Source organism: Balaenoptera borealis (genome assembly GCF_965194805.1).
Source record: "Balaenoptera borealis genome assembly, chromosome: 16".
NCBI classification, from domain to species: Eukaryota; Metazoa; Chordata; class Mammalia; order Artiodactyla; family Balaenopteridae; genus Balaenoptera; species Balaenoptera borealis.
In genome coordinates, this window is record NC_138872.1 from 57,694,230 (window position 1) to 57,720,842 (window position 26,613).

Below are 26,613 nucleotides of genomic sequence, written 5' to 3' on the forward strand. Positions count from 1 at the left end.
GCTGGCGAAGCACTTTGCAAACTTGGATTCAAGTTGGGCGTTTAATTCACTTTCTTCAATTCCCTCCTCCCTTTGGAAGCCCAAGGGGCTGGAGTAGCGGGAGGCCACCCACCACACCCTTCCGTCCCTGCAGAGTGGTCACGGGAGTTGATTTTGCGTCCCCTGCGGCCTGGAAGCACCGGAACAGCCCTCCTGTGGGGTGCGGTCTCGGAGCCCCGGGTCACGTGACTCCCGCCCGCTGCCTCTGGCCAGCGAGCAAGTGCGCATGCGCATTTCTCTCTCCCCTCTCCCTCCCTCCCTCCCTCTCTCCCTCTCTCCCTCTCTCCCCCTCCCCTCCCTCCCCTCCCTCCCCTCCCTCTCCTCCCTCTCTCCTCCCCATCTCTCTCTCTCCCCCTCTCTCTTTCCCTCTCCCTCCTCCTCCCTCTCTCTCTTTACCTCTCCCTCTCTCTCCCTCCCTCTCTCCCCCTCCCTCCCCCTCCCTCCCCCTCCCTCCCCTCTCTCTCCCTTCCCCTCCCTCTCTCCCTTCCTCCCCCTCTTTCTCTCCTTCTCTCCCCCTCTTTCTCTCCCTGCCTCCCCCTGCCTCCCCCTGCCTCCCCCTCTGTCTCTCTCTCTCTCTCTCTCTCTCTCCCTCTCCCCCCCCCTCCCTCCTTAGGTTGGCTCGGATGCAACCACTGTCAGCTCCTCCCCCTCCTTCCCCATCTTCACCCTTCCTGACATTCACTCCCTTCCCCTCGCCCTTTGGTTACGTCAGGCGGACACGCCGATGAGCCAATCACGGCGCTGTGTTTAGAGGCCGGCAAGCGGAACTGGTCGGATTGGACCAATAGGAGCCCTCGGATCCGGCGCGCCCCAACCGGGCAGGGGAGCCGGGGCCGAGTGGGCGGTGCTTCCCCGTCAGCATGTGGGCGGGGACCAGCAGCCGCAGAGGCGTCGACGACGGCGGCAGCGACGACGACGTTCCTCAGTCTTCGGGGTAGGCTCGGCGGCGCTGGCAGGGCTGTGCGGAGCGGTCGGCGGTCTGAGGCGGCGGTGGCCCTAGGGAGGCCGCGGCGCCATGGCGGGGCGGTAGACGTGCTCAGGCCGGCGAGGCGAGAGGCGGCGGTGTTCATCCGGTCCGCAGCGCCTTTCGGCAGGGGCCGGGGGTGGGGAGGACCGGGGCGGGGGTCGTCGCGGGCTGCGCGGGGCCGCGGGGCGGGGCTCGCAGGCCGTCGGGGTGCAGGAGGCCTGGGCCGCCGCGAGGAGCCGCCGCAGGCCGCTGGGCCCCGCCGCCGGGCCGCTCGACGACGACGCTCCCGCCGGGGCCCCGCCTGAGGAGGACGCGGCCGCGGCGGCTGCGAGGCCGCGGGAGGCCGCGGAGGATGGAGGAGCGGAAGGAGGAGGGCGAGGCCGAGATCCAGGAGCACGGGCCCGAGCACTGGTTCTCCAAGTGGGAGCGGCAGTGCCTGGCCGAGGCCGAGCAGGACGAGCAATTGCCCCCCGAGCTGCAGGAGGAGGCGGCGGCCGCCGCGCAGCCCGAGCACAAGCAGCAGAAGCTGTGGCACCTCTTCCAGAACTCGGCCACCGCCGTGGCCCAGCTCTACAAAGGTGAGGGCCGCCGCCGCCATTTTGCTCCGCCGCCCCCGCCTCGGGCCCGGCCGTCGGCGGAGAGCCCGGGGGGCGGTTGGCTGGGCTCCGGCGGTCGCGCCGCGGCCTCGCCGCCCCCTCCCCGCAAGATGGCGCCGCGGGAGGCGGGCCCTCGGGAGGCGGCCGGGGGCCGGCGCGGGGGGCGGCCGGGCTTGGGGCCGCCCGGGGGGGCCCTCCCGCTCCTGGGGCCGGGCTGCTGGGTGCCCCTGGGCCGGGGAAGGCAGGGGAGGAGCCCCCGGTCACAAAATGGCGAAGGGAGGCGGCCCGGGGGCCCTATTGTGCCGGAGCCGGCCTCGGGGCGGGGACTGCGAAGGGGTGCCTCCCTCTGCCGCGCCTCTGCCCGGGCTGCGCCCGGGGGCCCCGCGGCTCCCCCTCCCGCTCCGCCGCGACCCCCTTCTTGCCCGCCCCCCACCTAGCGCGGGATCCCGGAACCCTTGAACAAAATGGCGAAACCTAATATGGCCGTTCCGGAGTGATTGACGCCCAAGTAACATGGTTTTTTCTTTCTCTTTTTTTGTCTTTGTGTGTTTCTTTTCCTTTTTTTGTTTTTCCCCCTTCCTTTCGTCGTTTTTCAGATCGAGTGTGTCAGCAGCCAGGACTTTCTCTCTGGGTTCCCTTCCAAAACGCAGCCACTGCCGTCACCAATCTCTACAAAGGTAAGGACAACCTTGCTGCATTGCCGGCTAAGGGGAAGGGCGGCCTGCATCGGGGTTTAAGTCCTGCGTTCCTTAGTGCATTGACCACCTTGACCTGGAGGAATCGCCGGAGTGTTTTCTGCCCCTGAATCCAGCCACTAACTCTCAGTACCTTGCAACTTGAGAATTCCGGCGGTGTGATGTCATATCTAGATAACGGGTTCTCAGCCGGGGGCGTTTGGTCCCCTCACCCTATAGCGATCTTTGACAACGTCTGGGGCACTCCAGAGCGTCATCACTGAGAGGAGGCCGCTAACCGTCCTCGGTGCACGAGGCAGCCTCCCCACCCCCAAATGGCGGTAGTGCCGAGGTTGAGAGGCCCAGAGCTCCAGACCGTGGGTTGTGCTTTTTAGGCACCCAGGGAAGAAGAGTGTGTCTCACACACAGGTGGGAGGGACAACTGGTTTGTGGAAAAACACCTCTTGGAGTAGTTTTTCTTGAGTTAGGCAATTTCGAGCATGATGGTGGCACAGCATGATTTAAGTGCGTCGAAAGCTAGCTAATTGGAATAATCTGTATGCACATTAAGATGCAGATATTTGATGGACTTGGTCTTCCCTAGCAACTCCGTCAAATATTTGCCTTCCAAGCTGCTTTCTGCCTGACCGTACATTGTTGGCAGGAAATCTGATCAGTTTGAGTTAATATCAAGATTCGTGTTTCATGGCAGTGCTTTTCTGCAGTTAATCCCCGCCCCCCACGTGAAGATGTGTGAGTAAATGTTCTTGCCCATCGTGTTCTCTCAGCAACAGTGGGTTTAGATTTTGTGCTTTGTTTTGAAGATTTGGAAATTTGGGTTTGATTTTTGGCAAGGTTTCTGTGGGAAAAGGATTTGAATTTGAGTGTTAATTTTAGTAAAAATGTAATTAAAATAAATGCTTTTAAACTGCTAGAGGCTGTTGATAATTGCAGTAGAGCTTTGTGTTTTTCAGAATTATCTAAATAGGTTGAAACAGGCTGTGGAGTGACTTGATTCTCAGATTCTTATCTGCATATGAATGAGCAAATTAAGATAGCTTTCTTCAGGGAAAAAAATCCCTTATTTTGGATTTCCTTGGTAGACCTTGCAGTTTTTTGGGATGGTAATTTGAGAACGTAAACTAAACCTGGTGAATAGAATGTTAATTTCAGGGAATGAGGAACTAATAGTCTAGGCTTACTGAGAAAAGGGAAACCTAATAAAATGGTGCCCCAGTGGTCAACTTTGATTTTATATAGCTGAGTTCCTTAAATTTTGACTCTAACATTCATTACTGCTTGAGGGTTTTTAACATTCTCTGGAATGGCTCTTGGTTTCACCCAGACAGGGAATTTTGAAATAATACTTGAAACTCATATTTTTGGGAAACTCCGCTTTCTTGGACTATAATTTACATATAGTAAAATCACTGTTTTAAGGTGTATGGCGTGAATTTGACAAACATGCATTGTTAGTAAATGGAATATATTTATTCCCCCCCCGTCCCCCGGTCCCCGTCCCCACCCCAGCAACCGCTGATCTGACTGCTGTGTGTATGGTTTTTGTGTTTCCATAATGTAATAAATAGAACCTTATAGTAGGTAGCCTTTTGTGTTTGGGTTCTTCTATCCACTTTTCATGTTTCTGAGATTGATCCATTCAGTTCACATTGCAGGTATTAATAAATAGTTCAGTGCTTTTTTTTTTTTTCTGAGTAGTGTTCTGGTGTGTGGAGGTATCACGGTTTATCCATTCAGGTTTTGCAATTATTTTTTGCTTTAAGGGGAAGGCAACACATACTTTTAGTTCGTCTGTGTGCCCGGCTCTTCGACTAGGCCGTAGAAAAATATGAATGTCCTCTGACCTCTCAGTTTTTGGTGCTGTTGTGCGCTCCTGGAATGCATCTCTTTAGGACTGTAGCTGACGGTTTTCTTTAGTGTTAATTCTTCATATAAAAAAGTGGGCTCAGAAGCTGAACTCTGAAATAATCTCTAATTTGATTTCTTGATTTGGAAATGCTTCTTATAATGTATTAGTTTTCTTTGTTCAGAAAACGTAATGAAAGATATAAAATTTCTTTTTAAATAAACATGAAGTTTTTGCATTATGGCAAATGCTGGATTGTCCAACCTTAGTTTTATTTTGTATCCTATTTCTGTAAAATGAAATATATCCCCTTTTTACCTGAGGAATGGTTAATTGTGGTTTGTGGAATTTGGTAGTATAGCAACATTATTCTGTTCCTAGCTGACTCGAGGAAAGTGTGGATAAGCTCTGCAGATCCTCACATTCTTCTTTCTTTTCAGGGTGTGGTCTTTAGAGAACAAGAATGCAGCTGTAGGAATAATTGGGCACCTTAAATAGAACCAATAAAATTAGCAAGGTAGTGTCACAGTGCATGCATCTGTAAGTAGTGGTAAATTTAGAGTGTTCACAGTTCTGATTCAGTATCTAAATGTAATTTATGGGGGCGGGGATGGGGGGAGATTTTGGAGGATCCTTGTAAATGGGCAATGCTCTGGCAGTTTGTATGATTAAGCGCTTATCTGACAAGCCAAAGATGGCTCATTTTCCCTCACCCAGCCTGGGGAGAGGTTGGTACTTTTACCAGCTTCCTGATAACATCTAAGATGAGCACATAGGAAGGTCAGAATTGAGGTAAAAGTCGAGCAGAGGGCCCCTTTTGATTGCCTGTGGCGTCTTGAAACATTGAACGATGCAGTTGGTTTGGTTGAATGTGGCTGGAGACTTGGAGGAGAGTGAATTGGGGTGTCCTCAGTGTGGACAGAATTCAGCAAAATGGAGTTCCTTCTACTCCACGTAGTAAGTTGAGTCAGACATTGGCATCCTTTTTTGGAAGGGAAGAAAATTCTGATGGCTGGTTTTTGTTTTTACTTTGCTTTGATAAATCTAAAGGAAGTAATGTTTGTTAAATATTCAGTGGTGGTGTGTCCCCTTGCTTAGTACGGTTTTTGATGTCTGCAGCAAAAGGGAGTGAAGTTACTGAGGTGGTTTTAACTTGCCTGGTTGATGCTTATCTGAGAAATGCTTTGTCAAGCTCATCTTTTTCTGCCTCTTAAATCCACCTCCCATTTCCTTGGGTGACTGGTTTCAACCTCTCTCCTGACTCCTCATTAGGAAAATAATGAATTCTGAATTCCTTCTACAGTGTGGGGGTTACTTGCTCAGTAGAGGCTACTCCTGTGGCTGTTCTCGAGGACAGAGCCGTCCTTTGGAGCCTCGTGGTCAGCGGAGGTGGGCGCTGGGGCCCTGCTTGCTCTGCAGCAGCTGCCTGGGAGCCAGTGCTCACCCACATCCCCCAGAGCCACTTCTCACTGCTTCTCTCATTGTCATTTCTCTCAACTTTGTAATATTTTTCTTTTTTGATTTTTGTTTTATGTTAAGCTCCATTTTTTTTTGTTTTATGTTAAGCTCCTCTGCATTTTAAAACTGTCTGAAACTTTAGTTGCATACCGACTTCTCCCACATATGTTAAGAGCTTTCTCTTGATACTGTTTATGTTAAAGATGTTTCTGGTTTTCTCCTTGAACAGCATTTGCCCCAAGGTGTGACTCTAGCAGTACTTGGAGAAGGCCAGCAGCATCATTATCATGGAGTCTTCTGCTAGATTGTTCTAGTTCAGATTTTAGACTGTTACTTTTACTTAGTTGTATGGTCCTGGAGACAGATAGTGGAACAAAAAATATTTCACTATTGTAAGCCTTCATTTTCTCAATTGTAAGTAGGAGTAAGTACCCACAACTTAGAGTGCAGGCTCTTAGTGTGTCATGCAATGAGTCTTCAAGCATAGACTGTGTTGGTGGTCAGGTTCTGTTTTTCAGATGGTGTATTTGGCTATGGGCAGTGCTTAAGATGAAGGGAAGAAATTCTTATTATTTTTTGTCTTTTTAAAATTTCTGTCGGAAGAACCTTTGTGGTGTGTCTTCATTTTTCCCTGAAAGGGCTGAAAGTAAATAGAATTGACAGGAGAAAAATAGTATGATGCCCTTTAAAGTCCTTATTTTTGAGACATCTTGATGCCAGATCCTTTTTATGGTGTGTAGTCACTTCATTGTGGCCTTCTTGGGCTTCTGTGTGAACTGAAAGTGAACGGAACATACTGAAAATTTGTGGATGAGTGATTGGTATATAAACAACTGGTCAGAGAAAGCATGTTCTACCTGGAGGCAGATAATGAAATTTCAGCTTATGTTTTGACTTTGTGGAGTTGGTTTGTGACTCCTGTTACAGAAAACTATTGCACTTTGAGAGTGTTCAAAACACCTTAGTATGGATTACAGTTGAATACCCTCAGTTTTATTTTACTAAGCAGCAGCCTTATCATTACTAATACCATTTGTAGATTTTTTGTGAATTTTTATAGAAGACGGTCAGTTTCTGATGTGTAACTTCTCTGTAAAAGGATGTTTTGGCTGCAAATAGCAGAAAACACAAGTCAAGCTGGACATGGATTGGCTGCTCTCTGCGTTGAAGCCTGAGGGTGGGATTGATTGAATCCAGTGGCTCAGGCCTCCCTGCTCTGCAGCTCTCTGTACTCCATGTGTGGGCCTGCACATACCAGCTTTGTCGTTAGGCTAGTTTCAGTGTGTTGGCAGCTCACACCTCACATCTTAGGGTCACTCACAGAAGGTTAGAAGAGCCCAGAAGCTTCTTTCCCAGGAGTAAATGACTTCTGTCTCTTGGCCAGAATTGGGTCACATGGTTATTCAGAACCAGTATCATAGCCACAGTTTCGGGGTTCTGCAGATTTGTTTGGGACTAAACCACAAGTTTCACCACTTGAGCAAATGTGAAGGAAGCTTTTCTTCAGAACTATCCAAACAAAAACTTGGGAGTACCTTTAGGAAAGGGAGGACGAGGACTGGATGGTAGGGAACCGTGGCCACTCTGATCCTTCCCTGGTTCCTGCTGTTTGTACGTGCTGGGTGAAGATGTAAGGCAGTATGTAAGTTACCTAGAAGTTCGTGTTTATTTTTGGATACCACTTTGTTAGGGAAGATAGAAATTATTTCCTCAAATCAGTTGAAAAACGGGCTTGCCTGGTGGTCCAGTGGCTAAGACTCTGCACTCCCAATGCAGGGGGTCCCGGTTCAATCACCTGGTCAGGGAATTAGATCCCATGTGCGGCAACTAAGAGTTAGCATGCTGCAACTAAAGATCCCGCATGCCGCAGTGAAGATCCCACATGCCTCAACTAAGATTTGTCACGGCCAAATAAAATATAAATAGATAAGTAAATATTTAAAAAAACAAAACAATTGAAAGGCAGTTTTATTTTGGTCATGACTCAGATATCTTTTCCTTTTTAAAAAAAAAATATTTACTTTCGGCTGCGTTGGGTCTTCGTTGCTGTGTGCAGGCGTTCTCTGGTTGCAGCGAGCGGGGGCTACTCTTCATTGCGGTGCGTGGGCTTCTCATTGTGGTGGCTTCTCGTTGCGGAGCACAGGCTCTAGGCGCATGGGCTTCAGTAGTTGTGGCACGTGGGCTCAGTAGTTGTGGCAGACGGGCTTAGTTGCTCTGCGACATGTGGGATTTTCCCGGACCAGGGCTCGAACCTGTGTCTCCTGCATTGGCAGGCCGATTCTTAACCACTGCACCACCAGGGAAGTCCCTAGATATTTGTTTCTAATGAAACAGTTAAAATACATATTTTCTCCTGCAGCAGACTAGTTGGTTAGTGCAGATTGAGTTCTAAGTTCAAATGTTTTGTAGTTACTAGTATTCCTTGGAAATGTACTCTGATCTAGCAGTGTGATTTTCTGGTTTGTAGATCCTCTAAGGAGAATGGGAGATGATTTCTCTATTGTTGAGGAAGAAATTGTAGAAAGAACTTTTGCTATTTAGTAACTTTTTAGGGCAAGGCCCTTTGAGCCTCAGTTCCAATTCCTTGTTTATGAAATTGAGATATCTGCTTTGGCTAACTCACATAAGGTTTGTGAGTATCAAAGAACTATAGATAGTGAAATCTGATTGTGTTTATTATGTTTCATGTAAGAAAGTTCTGCATTTGGTCTTCATTTCAGAAATCAGTATGATTCTTTGCCTACTGCCCCTTGCCAGCAGTGGGAAAATGAAGACTAATAAAAATCCCTTGAATTCAATTTCACCTATTTATATAAAAACAGTTTTAAAAAATATGAAACAAAGATGTCTACCATGACTTGTATGAATCAGTTTTTTGTTTTGTTTTGTTTTATTTATTTATTTATATTTATTTTTGGCTGTGTTGGGTCTTTGTTTCTGTGCGAGGGCTTTCTCTAGTTGTGGCAAGCGGGGGCCACTCTTCATCGCGGTGCACGGGCCTCTCACTATCGCGGCCTCTTTTGTTGCAGAGCACAGGCTCTAGACGCGCACGCTCAGCAGTTGTGGCTCACAGGCCTAGTTGATCCGCGGCATGTGGGATCTTCCCAGACCAGGGCTCGAACCTGTGTCCCCTGCATTGGCAGGCAGATTCTCAACCACTGCGCCACCAGGGAAGCCCCAGTTTGTTTCTTGAATAAGGAAATGAATGTGTTGTGATTAAAGGTTAGATTGACATTTTGATGCCCTTGGGCTTTGCCTAACCTTCGAGATCATGGCCGTTTTCCACAGTGGCTTTGGCATCAGTAAAAGTGTTGGACACAAGACTGTCCCCACAGTTTTCTGTGCTGTGCATTTCTAGAATTTGGGTGTCTAATTGTCAAGGTTCAGGAGTATTCAAAGCAATCTTTGGCTGAGAGCCTTCTGGAGGCCATCTTTGTGTGTACGTTTATTATTTTACTGGACACTAAATTAAGCAGTGATTAAAATCTAGTCTGGTCATTCCTAAGATTCTCCAATAAGCATTTAGATCTCTTCTACTTAGTGCAAGATGTGATAGGAGGGTTTTATTTTCAACCAAGTAACTCTTTAAAGTTCTCAAACATACGAACTATATTTTAAACTATGTTTTAGTGTCAATATGAGATTCTCTGTTTAAGGAAATAACTGAGATTGGATTAATCTGGGTGGTAAAGTAATTGGATTTGGCTTTCAGGATATGTTAATGGTATAAGACCAAATTATGCCCAGACAGTGCAAAAGCATGTATGTACCCGAAGTCCTTAAATGTTAAATCAGCTTTTCTCCTCCTGTACTTCTTAGTCTGTAAAAGTCTGTTTACAAAATACTTGATTTTTAGCGTGTTCTTGGTTGGTTGTGTTGTTGAGACTTGTGCAGAATTTTTGAGGTGAAATGATTGGTCAGTTGCATACATTTTTTTTTTAAAGACAATCAGATGTTTTTATTTATTTATTTGTTTATGGCTGTATTGGGTCTTCGTTTTTGTGCGAGGGCTTTCTCTAGTTGTGGCAAGCGGGGGCCACTCCTCATCGCGGTGCGCGTATCGCGGCCTCTCTTGTTGCGGAGCACAGGCTCCAGACGCGCAGGCTCAGTAATTGTGGTTCCCGGGCCCAGTTGCTCCGTGGCATGTGGGATCTTCCCAGACCAGGGCTCGAACCCGTGTCCCCTGCATTGGCAGGCAGATTCTCAACCACTGCGCCACCAGAAAAGCCCAGTTGCATATATTTTAAAAGAGATTCACAACTACTTACATAACTGCCTTCCTTCAAAAGTATGAATATTGAGTTTTCCAACTTTGTTCAACTCTGTGATTAAAGCATCAGCCTGTTGCCGATCTGACTTTTGGGCTTTCCTTGTGTCCTCAATCAAAACAAATCAAAGCTCTTTCCTCCCAGGATTGTCAGGGTTTTTTTTGTTTTGTTTTTGTTTTTTGAACTGCTTCATCTGGTTCCTTCCCTTCGGCTCTTGAGTTTTGTATCAAGTTCAGCTTTTCTTATTTGCTGTCTGGTTTGCTAGGTGTACATTTACATGCCTGCTTCATCTTACTTTGCACTATCCATGCTAGCTTCAAACTTGCTTCTTGTACCCCTTTCAACTTTTTGTTCCTCTGTACTTCCAATTCTGGACCTGCCTCCATTTGGTTCTCGAAAAATAAGATTTCCTGAGTCATTCTTTTTGGAAACAAACTTCTCTGGTTAAGAGCTTGATTGTAACAACTCTGTTAGGTAAGGCAGCTTTGTAGAAACCTAGTTGCTTGTAGATCCATAACAGTGGATGGTTATCTATCCTCCTTTCTGTGGTCCTATGGGATGGGCTTAGTTTACTCAATGACTTGATTTCTCTTAAAATGCTTCTAGCTCTTTCAGAATCACTTAAGGTCTACATACAACTTTACAAGGTCATCTTAGGGATTATGCATCCTTTAAGGTTGGCTTCATCTAAGTCTTTAAGACTAAGAGATGGGAAAGTGCTGTATTAGCTTCCTAAATGCTATTTTACCTTTGAAATGGGGTTCGTGCTTGTTTTGTTTATGATGAAATGAGAAATCAGAACACATTGATTCACGTTGTAACTTGGGCATTCTAGTAGTGAGACACTGGAGAAATTACTTCATTCATGAGTAGCTTTTTCTTTTAGACTCATTTATTATTTATTTATTTATTTAATTTATCTTGGTTGCACCGGGTCTTAGCTGTGGCATGCGAACTCTTAGTTGAGGCATGCACGTGGGATCTAGTTCCCTGATCAGGGATCAAACCCGGGCCCCCTGCATTGGAAGGCGGAGTCTTATTAACCACTGCACCACCAGGGGAAGTCCCACGAGTAGCTTTTTTTGTATCTGTAAAGTTAGAAAGTTGTGATGGAGTTTAATATTTAAGAGTACTTCTGTGGGTAACTTCTTTCATTTTTCTTTTTAACTTTTTAGCAATAAGAACTGATCATCTAAGGAAGAGGCCTTGTTATAAAGTTCTGTTTGTGCTGCCCTCTTGCCATCTTTTTTAATAATGCAAATTCATGCAGCTTGGGAGCCTCTGTGAGCCTCTGTGATGTCTGGATTATTGTCTTTCTGGGACACAGGTCTTCATTCGCTGGTTTGCTTATCCTTTCAGCATCTACTTTAGATGTCGCAGACAGAATTAAAATCCAGGTCAGGAAAAGTAATAGAGGAATGAAGATATATTGGTGATTTTCCTGCTAGCACAGCAGCTCAACTAAAAATAAATTGCAGTGACTTAAATTTCTAAGTATTGATATTGTTTTCAATTGTGTAAAGCCACTAAAGGGGCAGGCATCATTTTATTGAAAATCTGGGTTCAATATGTACAGGGGGCAATATCTACAGGGAGAATAGGAGACCAGTCTGAGAGATTTTAAGACAGGGTCTTTTGGGAATGGTTATAAGTTACAGAAAACTGTTGGGAACTGGAAGCAGATTGAAAACGTTCCTGGGAAATGAATGAAGCTTCTTGTTTCCACAGTGCTGTTTGGCTTTGTTGAGCAGTCAATCAGAATTAATTTTCCCTTGTTATTTCTAAAATGTTTGCTACTGCTTTTAGTGTGTTTCCAGTTCTTGGTGCTGAACCTGTCAGTTAGGAGTACACCTCCGAAATGACATGGTACATGCAAGGTGAGCACCGCCTGAGTGACTTGTTGCGGTGTTTAGTCATATGTTGAATGATGTGAACGCTCCTGTTTAGAACTCCTGAGAATTCTGTCTTTTCTCAAAGCTTTGTGGTTAAGAACCACAGACTCTGGAACAAAAATTCCAGCTCTTGAATACTGTGGTAGAGTTACTCAGTGTCTGTTTGCCCAGTTGCGGTGAGGGGACAGTAGTACTGCTCTCAAGGTATTCGTGTACCTTTTTTTTCAGGTGAAGCTGGGTATAGTACCAATAAGCCTTTAATAAACTAGCTTGATTAGATTAAGTAAGCTTTTTTTTAAGGAAATAGCTCTATTAAAATGGTAATTCGGTTGACAAGTAGTTCCTCTGTTTTTATCTAGTTTTTTTTTAAAGAACAAGGCAGAAGCTCTAGGATTATGTGATGTGTTTACTGAATTTAGAACATTATGATTAGGTGTCAGGTATGATATTTTAAACATGAATGAAGTTCAGTTTAATAGATTACTGATAGACTTAAAGAGCCCCGTACTTCATGACATTCATTTTGGTGAACTTGTAAAATGGTGGTTTTCTTTAGGAGAGAATGCAGCTTGGCTCTACTGATCATCATGTATCTTTTTCTTATTCTTGTTTCCTAACAGAAAGCGTGGATACCCATCAGCGAAGTTTTGATATTGGAATTCAGATTGGCTATCAGCGACGCAATAAGGATGTGTTGGCTTGGGTTAAAAAGCGCAGAAGAACTATTCGTAGAGAAGATTTGATCAGCTTCCTGTGTGGAAAAGTTCCTCCACCGCGAAACTCTAGAGCTCCCCCAAGACTGACTGTAGTGTCCCCTAACCGAGCTACTTCAACGGAAACTAGCTCATCTGTAGAGACTGATTTGCAACCCTTCCGGGAAGCCATAGCTCTGCATGGTAAAGCCGTTTAAACATATTTCTTTGGAAAAATGGTTAAGAGTGTGCCTGTGGACCCAATTTCACATTTAGGTTTAGGTCCAGATATATTGTCTGTTTTTTGTCTATTCTAGTTACTACTTGCTCTAGAAATGTTTAAATAGAATGTAAGCTAAGAACTTACATGGGCAATTTTTGAATGTTAGCCAGCCTATCCTAAAAAAAATGTTTTTAGAAAGTTAGTTTGAGCTGATTGGTGTTACAATAACAGCATTTTTTGCAACATTGATTAGAATTTATTGCTTTACACACTTATATTTTACATGTTTCCTTACTCTTCTGAGTCAAAGAGGAAGTTCTTGTGTGTTAAGAATTCTATTGCATCTGTAATTACCTGGAGAGCCTAGTCAGTGACAGGCAAGTAAGGCAGATAACTGTTGGGCTAGTTCTCATGGGAACTCCCTTTGACACCTTGGGTTATTGAGTGTGCCTGTAGAACCTGAGCGTTGATGACCCAAGAGGGAGTGGACAGATGTAAGAATAATTAAATTGACTTTCCTTATGTCTATTGTCCCTTAGGGCCTTGCTTTGATAGTCAGGACTGTGAGAGCAGGTCCATCACCGTCTCCCCAGGCCAGACCTGCCATAAAAAGACATTCTTGGCTGAGGGGTTTAAGTATTATTGGAGAAGCCTGGGGTATGTAGTCAGTAAGTTTGTTGTTGCTTGTTCTCTAATACAGGCTTCCAGATAGAACTGGGAGAGGTACTTATAGGACATTCAACACTGCTGTAAAAATAAAACAACAAAATAATAAGACTTGGTTGAAGCCAAGATGAACACGTGGATTGTACAAGTGACTAAGCAGATAGAAGTAATTAGTGAGTTAGGTCATGAGTCCTGTTAAAAGTTAACACATTTCTGAGCCATAGTGTAGGTCATCTAAGATGAAATAACCTGGTAATAAAAACTGGGATGTATACAAAGGGCTTCTATATCATCGAAGCTTTAATGCTTACAGAGATCCTTGTTCTCTTTGGCAAACATTGATTCTTTATCTAAAACCCCCTTCAGACCGTGGAATTGGAAAAAGTGTTTTTTTTTCCCCTTCTGATTGTGAGTTTGTTTACGATAAGTTAAAAACACAAAAACATTTTATTTCAACAAAGTCCATGACGTATGGATGCAGTACTTAAGACTGCTTGCTGTTTCTAATATAGTGGAATAGTTGATGCTATCAGAAAGTTTGAAACTCAGGCAAAATAGAGATTGATCTGTTCCTACTGAATTAGAGTTTCACATCTTTTACCATTGTTTGAAAAAAATTACTAGAAGTGTACATAGTTTGTCAGATTAATTTTAGTGCATGGTAGTATTTGATGTAGTTTTGTTTTCCTTAAGCATTTTGATTTCCTTTGTCATCAAGTGGATTTATGATTCATTCCATATTTCTCTTGTTAAAATGTCTTTTTTTCTGTATTATACTATAGAAGGTAGTTTTAAGAAACATAAATGCCACTCTTGTTATAAAATCTTAATGCAGTTGTACACATTGTAAAAAGGGCAAGCCAGCAGCCCTCCCCCCCGCAACTACTATATTCTCCAAATCCCATTACATTTTTTTAAATTGAGTTTATTCAACTTATGATTTATTATTTTACTGAACTTTGGGAGTTTTAGTGGTGATGTAGATTTAGGAAGGTACTATTTATAATTTTGACTTATGTTTAAATTGTGAGGGTTTAAAGTTCAATTATAAAGCTATAGAAAAATAACCTTTCCTTTCAATAAACTTACGAAGTAGTGCCAATCCAGAATACATTGGATTCCTAGGGTTCGTAAACTGAATTCATGTAGTTAAAACATGAAGTTGATATGCAGTAATAGGGCCCCTTGAAAAGAGTACACAGAAACAAATTATATACTTAGTTTTGTGTTCTGTTGGTTTTAGAGGACATAGCTGTATTGGGAATGCTAGTCTGACTTGAGTATTTTTAGTAATTTGAATGATTTCTAATAATACGGCATTGTTAACTAAATTGTAAAGCAGATTAATGACTAACTTTGTAACCAGGTGTCCTCATGATCTGATTTATTGAATAGCTGTAAATTGAAGTCAAAACTGTTCAGATCTTTTGAAATATATTTGGAAATTCATCTTAATTAGGGTGTTTACTGGTCAGAATTTGGTTTTGCATAGAATTTGTTTAGCCAGATCTATGAACTGTGAGGTCAAATTGAAGTTCTTGGGGTTCTATGCTGGAGGGAGAGTCTAAATTCATGAAGTTTTGGGATGCCAGGGGGAGACAGGAAAAGAATTGGTATACTGAGGCTGACTTAAGTTTATAATCAAAGCAAACATTAGTGTAGGAGTCACACTGATTTATTCTTATCCATAAACAACCTCATGTCCTTAAAAGAGAGGACTGTTACCCCTGTAATTTTTTCTTTTTTTCTTTATCGGCTCCTAAATTCTCACTTCCGCCAAATGCCACCCATATGTGCTTAAAATATGTTCTTTATAAGAAGACAGATGGCCAAGATATAAGATAATTGTAGAGTTTTTCATGTAGACAGTGAGGGTGTGATGATAAGATCCTTCGATCAGTACCCTCATGAGCCTTCGACTTAAGTGTTGCAATTAAAAGTACATCAATTAATGATTATCAAACAGTTTCAATCAAAACTGTCAACTAATGGTTATGGAGGTTTAAGGAATATAATCCAGTGCTCTATTTTGGCACTTGTTTGCAACATATGTTTATTTTTTGTGTACCATGGTATCTCCTTATCTGGATGCTAAGCTCAACAGAGAAATCAAAGAAATGCATATGCATGTGCTAGATTGATTTCTGTCCTTTTCTTATTCATCCTTGTCTTAAAATAAGAACATTATCGAAAACTTACTGAGAACTGGATTAATAGCTGGCACCTTGTTTTTATGTAAACAAATTTCAGATTGACCAAAAATCATCTGGACCATTTTGTGGTTCCCTGCCTGCCTTTCTGATTATTCCTCTCTTAGTCATCTTTTCTCTTCTAGAGACTTTTCTTGTCTTCTATGTAAGCTACTTTGACCTCTGACTTTTCAGTGACTTAGGTTACATTCCCCAGGATTTAGCCCTTAGCCACCTTCTCCTGCAATCCCTTTAAGGGCCATTTCAGTCTTGATTTCCAAAATTGGTCCTTATGTTTAGACCCTCTCTCCTGACTGCGAAACACGTATGCCCCATTGTCCCCTGGCGGACATCTCCACCAGGGCGTCCTGCAGGCGTTCAGAGGGACTCATCCTTCCAGCCTCAACAACAGCAAAAACAGGTCTTTTCTTCACCTTACCACTCGGCAGATGCGTACGTGGCAGATTCTGTGCAGTTTCTAGGGAATATATGATTGAATAGGGTGCTTCCTTTTCTGTTGAGGCCAATGCATGGTTGGATAATTTATTTAGATGTCATATGTAAGGTGTTCTGGGGTCAGAAAAGGACATTTCACAGTGCGGCCTGGCCATGGGTTCAGAGAAGGCTATTCTGGAGGAGGTAAGTTCTGGGCGCTTGGAATAATCTTCAGTGCTCTTGCTTCCCAGTCCTGAGTTGACCCATTCACCAGTCCATCTTTTCTGGGACCACTGGAGTGATCTTTTTGATCTTGTTGCTTCACTGAAAAATAACCTTTGTTTCCCTGTGTCCTCTAGGGTGAAGTCTGAACTGAGCACAACATTGTAAGGCCCTTGTGATTTGATCTGACCTTGGGTCAGATATCTTAGCCATACTGTGTAATCTTTTGAACACCTTCATGCTCTTTTCTAAGCTTTTCCTTCTGCCTGTTCATCCCTTCAGACTGATCAAACATCTGTGACGAAGCTTTCCTTCAGTTCTCCCCATTTTCTCCAACCTTCCCTGAGCTGGGTGTCTGCTCTCCCCTTTTGCTTTGCTTCCATAGCTATCCCTTCCCATAGACTGGTGCAGGGGCCAGTGGTGCAGGGGCCGTGTCTTGGAGCTTCTGGCTTTAACAGAACCTGGCATAGACGTGTTCTGAGCTTAACACAGGGGTTCAGAGGTCTGCTAAGTCAACACAGTGGGGGCAGAGAACCTTTCCAAAGAGTTGAGGCTTATAGATCCCCAGGTGACTGCGTATGAGGAGGGTGAGGAGAATGGAGAACAGAGCGGGTATATCTTAGTGCTGCAAAGTCAGCTCTTCACACTGAACAACTGAGTCTTGGAGTGGGGCCTGAGGGTGATGTACCTTTAGAGCAGTTCTTTCAGTGTTTACTTCATGTCAGCATCCTGCTGAGGAGAGTCTCATTTAAAACTAATAATTCCCCTGGATTATTGCCATTTTATTGGTGAAGAAGGCTTATTTGTCTAAAATAGACCAGGTCAGTAAATGGTAGAACAGATACTCCAGATTTGTCTGGCTCCCAAATTCAGTACCTCTACATGTGTACATTTGGGGTTTCTTTCCCTCCCCCCCTTAGTAGGGCTGTGGGTGGCGTGGGAGAGGTCTCTAGGCTTATTTTTTCTTCCCTAAAGACATCAGACTATATACATAAGTTTGGTTTCTTGCTGGGGTTTTTCCCCATAAGTGAATCTGGGTAAGTAGGCTTGAAGATGAATGGCTTTTGACCTGTATTTCTGGTTCATTTTAGCAGGAAGAGTATTTAGGCTTGTACATAGGCTGCATTCGCAGCATGACCTTGGGCAAGATGGCTAACCTCTCCAAGGCAGTCTCCTCTGTGAAAAGGAGATACATAAAGTGAGAAGCAAAGTACCCACCCTTCAACAAAGTGTTCTTTGCCTTGAGAGAAGGAGGACTTCTGGTTAGTTCTAAGTCCTGAGTGCCCTCTTTGCCTCTGGATGGCATTACTGCAAAAACAGACCTGGAGGTCAGGTGGCCTTTGAGGATACTTTTTCTCCCTTTTCAGGAGGGGTGGCTTTTTAAATTGCAGATAATCATTCCAGAGGAAGGGATAATTTAAAACTTAGTGTTAACTACCTACTTATATTACTTGCTAAGATCTTGAGCTTCTTTTATGTTGGTATAAACTGGTGAAGTTGGTGATATTCTGTCTACTGGATGGAGAGATTCTGAGCTGACTTGCCCAAGCTAGTGCTGTGTCTAGAAAGCCTTAGATTGAAATCTGGTTTCCTCATTTTGAGTTGTGTTTGTCATCATGGGGATTAGGTAAAAAGGGTCCAGAGCTAGAATGGGGCACATATGTGGAAGATAGAGACCTGGATGGGAGAGTAAGCCGGGTGCCAAGTCAGACTTCACTCATTTGCTAACTTTATTAAAAACCTGCTCTCACTCAGTCATTTCATAGGTGGACTTTGTAGGTTTTTGGCCCTGGTTCAGACTGTTCCATAAAAATTGGAGACACTTGGTTTTATCAGTAGTTCTAAAAGTCATTTTGATGGCATTCTTGACTGTAGTACAGGGAACTAAAACCCCATTGGGACTGGCTTGATCCTCTGTAAAATTCATCAGTTCACACAGGGTCTGGGTGTTAAACTAGTCACTGGTGGGAGCCATTGCTGTCACTGGCATTTGGCTTTAAGATACCTCCTTGCTCAAGTTCAAGTTCCTTTTGTGTTTAAACAACAAAAGTTTAAAAAAGAGAGTGGGCTACTACATTTGTAAGTACTGAAAGAGTCTTAGGCAAATGCAGGCAGTCTAGCCTTTAATATGATATTGGAGAATTTCCCCCGAAAAAGGAAAGTAACAAAAGAAAAGGGTTTTGTTATGTTTGTCTCTTTTTGAGAAAACACTGTGTGTGTTAAAAAGATAGTTTTTTTAGCGAGGATTAAAGTCTGAAGCTTTTTAGTCTGGAAACGTGTGTGTGTGTGTGTGTGTTTGGCTGGCTGTGGTGTTATGAGTTCTGATTTCTGCAATTAAAATCCTTCTGTGGAAGGTGCGGTCATTTAAAAATGCGGGTGTATCTTGTTATTCTGTAGCCTTTCCTATTGCCCAACATTTACTGAACACAGTAAACAGCCAAGCATTCTATTTATTAGAGGTTAGTGATAGGGGCAGGTGATACAAAGATGAATCACATAATCTCTCAAGGAGTTTCTAGCCTAATAAAATTGTATTATTAGACAGTTTGAAGCGTAATCCCAGGCAATCAGATTGAGGCACAGTGCCATCACTTTAGGAGTTAATAGGCTCTATATCTGGCCTCTCTTTTTTGTCTAACAAAGTCTTTTTCTGGCATATGTGGTGATCCTTAGTCTCGTAAATCATTAAATTGCTTGACAAGATTCTTGGATCTAGAGAGACTGGGTATAGGGCCATATAAGAAAAGTGCATTAATTTGATACCATATTCAAGGGTGTAAGGTCAGGTAGGAATTTTTTACTTAGAAAAAAATGTAAGGCAGATTCCGAATATGTCATAAAATGGATCCCTTCTTCTAGAGTTTTGGAAAGCTGTGATTTTAGGCAGCATGGACCAATAGGATTTTCTTGCTCCTTCGAGCCACAGGTTTTGTAGCTTTTGTTATTTTGTCAGAACATTTTTTGGCCTGTGTGTAGTAGAGAAGTTACCAAATTTTGGTGAGAACAAATCTTCCTGATAAAATTGAGATCTGTACATTTAAGAAGAAATTTGATTATTTATGCTTGGTTCTGTCTCTCTCCCCTTTTCTATCACTCTTCATTCCTTCCGTTGATAAAGCTAAATATATAGAAACAAACATTGACAGCCACACAAATACTTAGGTTAAGTGCTTTTAAACCGATGGTACAGTATGAAAGAAACTTGACAATTTTCTGTTGTAGAGAATTAATTAGAACTGACCTGTGGGGGATTTACTTCCAACCACCTTTCAAAATCCCTTTTCCTCCTCTTGCCCACACTCCTAGCACAATGTGTGGAACACAGTAGATTCTTAATAAATGCTTGTTGAATGTTGCATTCTGCATCTTCTTGAAATAACAGAACTGTCAATAGTCATTTAACAGTAAAATGTTTTAAAAACTTATTTGGAAATTAAGATGTAAGAGATTAATGCACCAAAAGCAAATCTCATCTCTTAATTGCTTAAGATTGATTATTTCAAGTAATCTTCTTTAATGGAAACTTTTGTGAAGGCTGGAATTTTTAAATTATACCCTTTGTTCAGACCAGCCTCTGAGAACAACAATTAAGGCAATTAAGATAGCATTAAATTTTTGACGAAAAGTTGGCATTTTCTGTATATTAAGATTAGATATTAGCTACTGAAGTTTCTGTGGGTAGGACTTAACTAAAGCTTCCAACATTAATAATACAAAACTGTTACGAATTTGCAGTAAAATTTTCTTGGACATTTTTTTCATTGAGGTGAAGAAGTCCATGTAGCCATGCCTCAAAGCCAGTTTACTCATTTAGTACTTCCTTAATAATCCATTGGTAGTTTAACATTTAAGTTTTATTTTTTTTCACTAGTTTTCTGATTTATAAATACTGATTTCTTGGAAAATTTGAAAATTTCCAAAAAGTAAAAAATTCAGTATCTTGTTTTCCCACTATACAGAGATAACTGCAGTTAAATGTTTGGTGCATTTTCTTCCAGTCTTTTTTTTCAATGTATAAATATTAAAATTATTTCATAGTTGAGATCATGCTGCGTATATGGTACTGTATCTTGCTTTTTTCATTTTAACGTCGTGAGCATTTTTCCCATGGCATTAAAACTGTCTTTGAAAAATTGAAAGCATTTTGGGCTGTCAGCATAACTGAAAATGTTTTCTTGGTGTGACACATGTATCTTTGTAATTGGTTTGATTTAGTGTGCTTTACTTCAATAAAAGTTCAGTATTACAATTTACAGATTGGGGTGGGGAGTGGTATCTACTTCAAATTACCCAAATCTTCCTAGTAGAATTCACTTTTCCAGGATTGAACTCCTCCCCTGGTGCACTTAAAACACGACATTTACACACAAGTGCTTGCTTGCTTAAAACCTCAGAATACAACTTTGTGCAAAGGGAGTGTATGTCCATTTGAATAGTGCAATTCATTTCAAATGCAAGAATGCCTGTTTCTTAGGGTTCCCAGTCAGAATGTTAATCACCTTGTCCAAGTTGCGGGGATTTCACATCCCCCTTCTGCCGGAGATGAGAGAGCTGGTGGCGCAGACCTGCAGAGGGTCCTGGACCTGTGCTGAGTGGAACCACAGTAAACAGTCTGCCTTGTCTCCTCCAGGGCGAGTCTCGCAGGTGCTGAAGGGGCCTGGGAGGCCAGCAGAAAGGGTAGAAGCGGCCTCTAGGCCTCTTCCAGGGCTGCCGGATGGAGGAAGGGAGGCTGGCTGGGCTCTGCGTTTGCTCTTTCTGTGTGACCTAACTATGTGCTGGTAAACTGGAATTACATGTAATTAATTCTGAAAACAGGATTTCCTTATGACCCTGAGCATGACCTTGGTATGAAAATAATAGTTCTGTGCTACTTTTTAACAATTTGCCATGTAACCTAGATTCCTATAACTTGGACTGTAACTTTGTTTTAGCTCATGTGGGAGCTTTCTTTTCAAAGTATGATTAAATCCTCCTGATCTTTTTTCCACCCCTGCACTAATCCTTTAAAATGAATGCAGAAACTTTGAAAACTGATAAGTTTATCTTGTATTAAGCAATGGAGACTTTTCTGTCTAATCGTACTACTTGTTCTACTGCTTTTTGTCAATTGATATTCCCATAGCCCTTTTGAAAAAGTGTGTTTTTGGTAGAAATTAAGTTGTATGCCCTTGGGCCATACAACTTAGTTTTTAGTTCTGAAGCATGTTTAGATTCTCTGTACTTGTATAGGCCTGATTGTTCATGTGGCTTAGCTAAGGTTTCCTAAAGCATCTTCTAGTAGCTGTCATTGGTTTATAAAATAAAATTTGGGTTGTTTAAAATATATATTTTTTGGTTGTTAATCTTAATTTTTTTTTGACACTTGTGGAAAGTCTTTTGGGGGAAGATTAGACAGTTAAACTTTGAAAAGAATTTTCACTGCTGAGAGTAGATAATAATAAATAGGTAATGTTGCACATTGTGATTTTGCTTTAGCTGTCAAACTAAGCCCAGAGTCATACACCCAACAGAAAAAAGATTGTGGTTTTCTGGAAGTTACTGGGGAATTTTCAAATTGACCAAATTGATGTTTAATCTCTCTTCTTTTTTCATGGAGGATAGCAGTTGAAGGATTTGCTTGAGGTGCCTCTTCACTTCTGATGGAGCGTTTTGAGCCTTGGGTGTTAAACATACAGCTACGTGGCTCCTACATTAACAAGAGGGGCATTGGAGCAGGGTTTGTTGAGTTCTTTTTTGGGTATCAAATGCTTAGGGGATCCTGAGTTTAATTACTGAAGTAGCCCAGTTTATTGCTGAGGGGCCCATATTTTGCAGCATAATTACCGTAGAATCTCCTGCATTATGAAACAGGTATGTAAAGGTGGTCTCAAGTACGCGGACACCTTTCAGTATGTTACAGGCTGCGAGATTAGGAAAAAAGGCACAGCTCTCCCCTCAAGGAGTTTACAGTCTTGGTGGAGAACTTAAAAACAGAAAAAGAAAAAACCAAACCCAGGAAGTTGTGAATAATTGAGTTTTAACTTCATGTCAAAGATTTAAGTGAAGAGAGCCACCTGGGTATATTTCCTGGCATTGGAGAGGTGAATAAACATCAACAGCTTTGGATTTCAGAGTGACGGGTAGGGCTCTGAAGCATTGTGTTATGTGCCAGGCACTGTGTTCATGAGATACAGATGTAAAGACACAGTGTCTATAGGAAGAGATGAGCAATGGTGCTGTGCTATGTGAAATCAGCCCGAGGCGTTTCTTTCCCTTCTTTTTAACTTCTAATAAAGTTGTGTGGGCTGGGGAAGAAGCAGCGTGGTTTTTTTCTGAAGATGTTAGGTTTCAGAGGGTCAAAAGGCAGTTAGAAATATGGATGGGCCCTTGATCTCAGGAAAACTGTCTGCTCCTGTGGCACGGATGTGGAAAATGATGCCTGTGGGTAAGCTAAGACGCCAAGGCTCTCACCTGGGTGACATCCGCCTGTGGGGGGCAGAAGAGAAGCCTGCAAAGGCCAGTGAGGAAGGAGCAGGCAGGCTGGACAACAGCAAAGAGGAGAGTTTCAAAGGAGAGGGAGGAGAACCAGGAAAGTAGCCCCAGACTGGGAGGCGGTGCTGGAGGAACTAGGGCCTCAGGCAGTGGGGAACAGATGTTGGGAGGCAGGTGCAGCCCGGGCCATTTTTAGGAACTTCAGATGAGTTGATATTGGCAGTGCATGATTAAGCCTTAGGATGGGAGTGAAGAGGGCAGAAGGGAGAGTTAGCTTTAGCTGTTCAGAGACAGACCTGCGAGGCAGGCCGGGCCCTAGATCCTGAGGCTGAAATAATACAGGCTCGAAGTGGTGGGTAGCATAACATGAGTAGGAATTTAGATTCTGTTTGAGTCTTGGGTCCCAGCTCTTGCTTACTAGCTCTGTGACCTTGAGTGGCTTACTCAACCTTTTAACCTTGGCTTTTCATCTGCAAAAAAGATAACAAATATCATAGGCTTAGTTTGAGGATGAAATTAAAAAGTGCTTATTAATACGATCCCTGACATAGGAAGTACTCCAGTATTAGTGCTTTTATTTTAATAGGCACTAGCCTTGGAAAGGAGTGAGATCAGATTTCCTCTGGCCACCAGCGGAAGGGAGAGAGGATGCATCTTCTACAGGGCGACCAGTGAGGGGACTGGTTGATTCCTAGCGTAGGGAGTTGAGAGCAGTTTAGAAAGGAGGTGTGGACTGCAGAACTTGATCAGCATATATGGGAGGTGGTTGAGGCCAAGGGTTTGGGAATGTTCACAGTATTTGTAGAGTGAGAACAATGTCAAAGGGAATTTAATAGCTTCGGTGTGGTAGGAAGCAGAGAGTCCTTTTTCAACTTAGTGTTCAAATTTAAAGTACATTTATGGAGTAAATGAGAATGGGCCCCTATGAAACCAACCTCTAAGCTTACTTTAAGGTACAAGTCCTATTCTTGGGAAACACTGATTATACTAGATCATATCAGTTTAGTCAAGCACTAACAAAATCCATATATGAGGCTAGGATAGCCCAAGGGGGAATCCGTAAGAAGGAAAATCCACAGGCGGTGATGTCAGGTTATTAAATTCAATGCTGTGGTTTGTTTCCAGGCCTCTCTCATGCCTTTCACAGGTGTATCCTGAACATTTAGAAGCAGAACGTACGTTGGCCTCCTTTAACTGTTCAGGGGTCTAAGGAATGAGTGTCCCACCATGAGTGCTGGAATACTCTGGATTTAGTAACTCTTAACCTTGAAGGCAAGGCAGCAGGATTTTTTATACCACCCTTGTTCTCCCGCCCCCCGAAGGATTAGGGATGATGCTGAGTGAGGCTGCCCTAAGGGGTATCTACCAAGTATAGTATAGTCCAGACCTGGGGTGGTCATATAGCCTGATTTGTCCAGGGCAGAATCACTTTGTATTTGATGTCCCAGGATCATTCTTGATAGTGACCCTTTTTCATGTTCAGTAGCGTACTGTTTTAGATGCTAAATTAAAAAGTCTCCTTATCTATAGAAGTGTCAGAATAAGCCCACTCAGGCTTGAAAGTGACTGCATGCTCCCCTGTTTGCACACACACACACAGCACAGGGATCTATTGGAACGGTGACTTTGGATAACCAAAATGTTCTCCTGTTTAAAGCAAGCACCTCCTTCCTCAGCTCTAAGTTACATACAGTCCATACCTAGTAGAGTAGATGGCAGGATTTCATAATGGAGTTGTACACCTAGCACGGTGCCTGCCGCATAATAAGCTTCCAGTAATTGGTAGTAACCGATACTGTAAATATTGGTAGTATTACCAGTGAACATCTCCTATGTCAAAGCCAGATGATTCGTTCTTCCAGGAAAAAACTGCTCCCCGGTGATCCCCTTGCAAGGAAAATAGGCAGACATCCTTTGACACTATGACGACGTTGAAAGTAAAGTTGGGTTGCTTTCAAGAGGGTTAAATAATCGAGCAACTCTAAAACCTTTTTTCTTCTTCCTAGGTCTTAGTGGTGCAATGGCTAGTATAAGCGTGCGTTCGAGTACCCCAGGCTCTCCTACACATGTAAGCAGTGGATCGAATGCTAGTCGAAGGAGAAATGGACTCCATGATGTCGATTTGAACACTTTCATATCAGAAGAAATGGCACTCCACTTGGACAATGGTGGAACTAGAAAGCGTACCTCAGCCCAGTGTGGCGATGTCATTACAGACTCACCAACCCATAAACGCAACAGAATGATCTAAACTGCAAACATTTTCACACCCACCATGCTGCTTGAAAGCCACTTGATCCTCAACATATACTATTATTGCAAAGGAAACATGAGGCCATCTTCCCTTGTTCACTGTTTAAGACAAGTGAATTCTATAGTGGTTGCCATAAAAGGAAGTTCTAGGTATTTACAGTAGATGCCTCTTGTAACTATGGCTTTCTTAAAACTATAGTCCTAGCAGAGGACATCAGATATCGTGTAGTCGTTAGCAAGATCATCATAGGCAAACATATATCTGTTTCAAGGCTAAAAGTGACCTTAACTGTATTTATTCTCAAAGGGAAAGGAAGTATCAGATGTTTATTTGGTTATAGAATGCTTTTTTGGGGGGGGGGGGTCCATTTCCTGCTGTGTTGAGTATTTTGCTTCAACAGTATTGCCAGGTTCCTAAAATTGTCTAAAACACGTGATTTGGCTTCCTCGTCAAATCGCCAGGCTTCCATTTTTGCAGCAGCACTGTACCATGCACCTGGTTTCTCTCTAGTAACAGTGTGCAACTTCTGATTATTGAACTGTGCCCTATTTTTAGTTTTCAAAGCAGTTTCTAATTCTGGTGATTGTGTGATGTAAAGAGGTGCTATGATGGTCATGCAATTAATACTTAATATCAAATCAATACACGGAACTTTATTGGATTCACTTTGTGTGTGTTAGTGCTCTAAAAGTAGCAATATTATTATTAATTTGCCCCCCAGATTAACCTTGTAGGATTAAAATACTCATTTTTAAGACAAGTACTACTTCCCATGCAGGGTGCTGTCCTTATGGTAAATGTAAACATGTAGACTGCATTCATGGTGACCTAAAGTAGAGAGGTCATGAACTTTATGGGCTTCCTTTTTGGTTCAGTATTAGTGAGAGCGAGATGGATGGTGGGAGGGTTAGGTATTCTAGTCTGTTATATTCTGTTTTACATTTTTCATGAATGTTCTACTTTGTGCAGTTTCCATTGGAATGGGTGGAAGATAAAGGTCTTTTATCTGCTAATAATGTGATCACACCTTAAATAGCAAAACCCAACTCTCCAATCCCTCTCCTATAAAGTGCAGTTTGGAATCTCATTCTGGAAGATGGAATCGCATGGAGGTTCTCTAGATGTTAGGTAGACTTAAAGTTCTCAATAGATTCCTCTTTTGAGTAAATATAAGACCTCTTGTACCTACAATGTTTTAGAGCATGTTTCATCTTCATTTTTAATATCTTGAACTGAATGGTAGTCTTTTTTTAGATGAAGAACTGATGTCAGCCTGCCAGGTACTGTAATTTATTCTATCATATTATTATAAATGTATCAAGTTAGGACAGTGAAAATGTTTCCTTGCAAACTTGTAGCTCAGTATCAGTTACTTTGTTTTTATCCTTAAAAGACCATTGCAAATCAGTGTAAGGGTTTTTCCAGTAATTACAGCACTTTGTTAAAGTTTGCTATTTCTTCAGCCATTTAATAATCTTTCTGTGAAGAAACTTTGCTAAGTTAACCATAATATTCATTGACTGGGTGGGATGTGAATGTAATGTGTGAACTGAAGAAGTTCTGTATTCACTATAGATACAGCCCTTATTTAAAAAAAGTCAATTCCATACTAAACCTAGGAATGAAAGTGAGGCATTTCTAAATTTTTGCAAAAGGGATCATTTTTTTTGTTTGAATATGATAGGAAGAATTATAGCAAT

At 42.7% G+C, this 26,613-nt stretch overlaps 1 protein-coding gene across 1 annotated transcript; it reads left to right on the forward strand.

Moving 5' to 3' along the window:
* The first annotated feature begins 618 nt into the window (after positions 1 to 618).
* HAPSTR1 (HUWE1 associated protein modifying stress responses) lies at positions 619 to 25,574 on the forward strand. The gene is made up of 4 exons (XM_082360748.1): positions 619 to 1,584; positions 2,199 to 2,279; positions 12,382 to 12,657; positions 24,666 to 25,574. The coding sequence occupies exons 1-4, from the start codon at positions 1,359 to 1,361 to the stop codon at positions 24,908 to 24,910; spliced, it is 828 nt and encodes a 275-aa protein (XP_082216874.1). The 5' UTR covers positions 619 to 1,358; the 3' UTR covers positions 24,911 to 25,574.
* The last annotated feature ends 1,039 nt before the right edge of the window (positions 25,575 to 26,613 follow it).

Excerpts from the sequence above, each read along its gene's own strand:
- HAPSTR1 (XM_082360748.1), top strand. The coding sequence starts at position 1,359 with ATGGAGGAGCGGAAGGAGGAGGGCGAGGCCGAGATCCAGGAGCACGGG. Across the intron at positions 1,585-2,198 it reads CGTGGCCCAGCTCTACAAAG|ATCGAGTGTGTCAGCAGCCA; the intron begins GTGAGGGCCGCC and ends GTCGTTTTTCAG. Across the intron at positions 2,280-12,381 it reads CGTCACCAATCTCTACAAAG|AAAGCGTGGATACCCATCAG; the intron begins GTAAGGACAACC and ends GTTTCCTAACAG.